The 3,526-nt window shown below is 34.2% G+C and overlaps 1 protein-coding gene across 1 annotated transcript in view; it reads left to right on the top strand.

The window, feature by feature from the left end:
• The first annotated feature begins 700 nt into the window (after window positions 1-700).
• LOC112514844 (ABC transporter G family member 9-like) overlaps window positions 701-3,526 on the top strand; it is a 3,812-nt gene continuing 986 nt past the window's right edge. Inside the window, exons 1-3 of the mRNA XM_025121467.1 lie at window positions 701-796; window positions 2,121-2,907; window positions 3,384-3,526. The exon at window positions 3,384-3,526 is cut by the window's right edge and continues 177 nt beyond it. Coding sequence (XP_024977235.1) covers window positions 701-796; window positions 2,121-2,907; window positions 3,384-3,526 — 1,026 coding nt within the window. The remainder of the gene's footprint in view (window positions 797-2,120; window positions 2,908-3,383) is intronic.

Here is a 3,526-nt window from a genome sequence, read left to right as displayed (position 1 = left end):
ATTTAAGTTAGGTTTAATAATATAATTTTTTAAAAAGATAATAACTAAATATTATGTTATAACTCTATGATTATCTTAATTATATTTTATATTTTTTATATTTTAAAATGCGATGTTTATCCTATATTCGATTATGTTTACCTACATTTAGTTACACAAATTCAAACATTGAGTTTTAATAAGTTGTATTTATGCACAATTTACTTGTAATCTTGAATTTTGAGTAATATACATCAATAAACAATATTTCATTCATAAAAATTAATTTTTAAGAGTTTTTGTCAAATACTTTATAATATAGTATAGATATATGATATATGATATATGATATATGATATATGATATATGATATTTATATATAAAAAGAAGAAGTTGTAGTTTCAATAAAACAAACACCACGTAGAGCTATATATATATATATTTGTGAAAAGACGTTCACATAGCTAACAACCACCACACTTCATCCCAAAATAAAAGGAAAAAACCCACATACCCATCACACCTGTTCGTAGCCAAACACACTCACCCGCACACCGCTCTCGCTCTTCAATTAATACTTATAATCTCTGTTTCTAGAGAGAGAGAAGAGTTTTTCTAGAGAGAGATAGACGCGTAAACACACACACATATATACATACTCATATCTATATCTATATATATATATATAATCTTGATCGATTTGAATCGAAAAGATTGATTCATGGAAACACATATGGTGGATATAGAGGCACAATCGGCACCCCACAAAACTCCTTCATCGATCTGCAACAAAGTTGACCGTCCAGTTATATTGAAGGTTCATTTTCTTTTCATCATCTATCCAAGAAGATGATCGCCATCACCCATGAATGAATATATATATATATATATATATACATATCGTTTCTAATCATACATTTTCAAGAACTCAAATCTTCCATTGTAGGGGTTTTAAGAAGATATGATGAGCTATATATATTCATGGCCTCTTTTTATTCTTGATTATACATATATATATATATATATATATATATATATTATTCCATATTAGGGTTTTAGATTTTCTGTAAACAATAATAAGGGTTTTACTGTAGAGCCAATGTTTAATGTTTTTTTAAATCTTTATAGTTTTCTTGTTCATATTTGGCTCATGGTTTACCTTTGATTCAGATGAAATTTATTTTCATCAACAGAGTCTGTTTGACTTCTAGAGGTGTAGCCATCTCTTAATTAAATTCATACTGCATTTGAATCGATATATGCATATACATTAATTAACTCTTTAAGAAAAAGAGTTAAGATGAGAAGAATAAGAATGAATCTAGACATCTTATTACCTTTAATCTCAAACTCACTCAAATATGATTGACCGGTGCATCTCATCTTAATCTCCATCAAATGATGGAGATCTTTCTTACACTTCTCGCTTTTAACTCTCCATCTCACTGAATCCAATCCTATATATATATATATATATATATATATATATATATATATGGGCCTAATCAAATGAGAACTAATTAGTTTGTGGTAATTGTGAGAACTAATATTAACCATAAATCAATAGATAAATTAGGAAATTTATAATTTTGCCAATTTTGAATTAAAATTTTAATGCAAGGATATTTTTGGTATTTTAAAAACTTTCCTTCCTCCTCTCTACTCTCTCCGGCCACCGTCTTCCGGTGATACTACAACGGTATCACAATGCATCATATATGTGCTTGGGTATCACATTGATGTCGTTTGTGTGGTCGATCGAAGATGTAACACAGTGGTATCACTATGCATCTTATATATATGATTAGGTATCACAGTGTATCTTTTGTTTAACAGAGTCAATATTTTTAGGTATCACAGTGGTATCATAGTGGTATCACCGGATGACGGTGGCCGGAGAGAGAAACGAGGAGAGAGGAGAGTTTTAAAATACCAAAAATATCCTTGCATTAAGATTTTAATTTAAAATTACCAAATTTATAAATTTCCTAATTTATCTATTGATTTGTGGTTAATATTGGTTCTCACAGTTATCACAAACAACTCAGTTCTTCCTTGAATAGGCCCCTATATATATATATATATATAAAATGAGGATCTTACTGCATGAGTATAAATTTTTTGCTTATGGGTTTGAACAGTTTCAAGAAGTGGTTTATACGGTCAAAATCAAGAAACAGGGATGGCTAAAGAAGAAAGAAGTAATAGAAAAACAGATATTAAAGGGGGTTTCAGGCACGGTGTTGCCCGGAGAAATGTTGGCAATGTTAGGCCCATCTGGCTGTGGTAAAACGACCCTCTTGACGGCACTCGGTGGCCGACTCGGTGGCAAACTCGGAGGGACGATCAAATACAATGGCAAACCGTTTTCGAGTATAATGAAGCGAAACACTGGTTTTGTCACTCAAGATGATGTTCTATACCCTCATTTAACAGTCATTGAAACCCTAGTTTTCACCGCTCTACTCCGGTTGCCTAATACTCTCACCACTCGCGAAAAGGTTATGCACGCTGAATCGGTGATAAATCAACTTGGTTTAACGCGATGCAAGACTAGCATTATCGGTAGCTCGTTTCTAAGAGGGGTATCGGGTGGGGAGCGTAAACGAGTTAGTATCGGGCAAGAACTGCTTATAAACCCTAGTTTGTTGTTCTTGGATGAACCAACATCAGGGCTCGATTCAACGACCGCTCAAAGGATCGTTTCGACATTATGGGAATTAGCAAAAGGAGGAAGAACAGTTGTGATGACTATTCATCAACCCTCAAGTAGGCTTTTTTACATGTTTCACAAGGTGTTGCTGTTATCAGAAGGAAATCCATTGTTTTTTGGCAAAGGATCGGAAGTAATGGAATATTTTCAGAGCATTGGGTTTTCACCATCGGTTGCGATGAATCCTTCGGACTTTTTGCTGGATCTTGCAAATGGTATGTATATGTAGCTGCCCAATCTTAAGCATATATAGCAAAGAATGTACATTGTTCATAATCAATTTTGCATATACATATACTGTAATACCACATCCCACATGGATAGAAAATGGGAAGTAAGCGTCTTATAAGCCTCAAGCTGTGAGCTACCAATAACTTTCATCATGGTTTTAAGTTGGATTTGAAGTTATTGAGCTAGTTGTTTTGGGTTTGAGGTGTTACACATGGTATCAGAGCTGGAACCGGACTAGTGTGCCAGTGCCAATGACGGCACTGGGCTCCAAGGAGGTGGATTGTAAGATTCCATAACGGTTGGAGAGGGGAACTAAGGTTGCCTTATAAGGGACTGGATACCTCGTCTACCGGACGCGTTCTAAAACCGTTAGTCCAGGTGTGGACAAAACGGACGATATCTTGTACTTAGCCTAGGATGTTACATATTATAACTAAATTCGTAAATTTCAAAATTATAGGGATATCATCAGATGATTCGAGTCATGAGGATCAAAATGCAATCAAGCAGAGGTTGGTTTCGGCTTACAAGTCGAATCTAGCCATGAAAGCGGAAGCATTAGACGCCGACGATCACCACCTTAACTACGTATCAGACTACAAG

This window comes from Cynara cardunculus (genome assembly GCF_001531365.2).
Source record: "Cynara cardunculus var. scolymus isolate 2C chromosome LG 6, CcrdV1, whole genome shotgun sequence".
Taxonomy (NCBI): Eukaryota; Viridiplantae; Streptophyta; class Magnoliopsida; order Asterales; family Asteraceae; genus Cynara; species Cynara cardunculus.
This window is presented reverse-complemented; position numbering and strand designations above follow the sequence as displayed.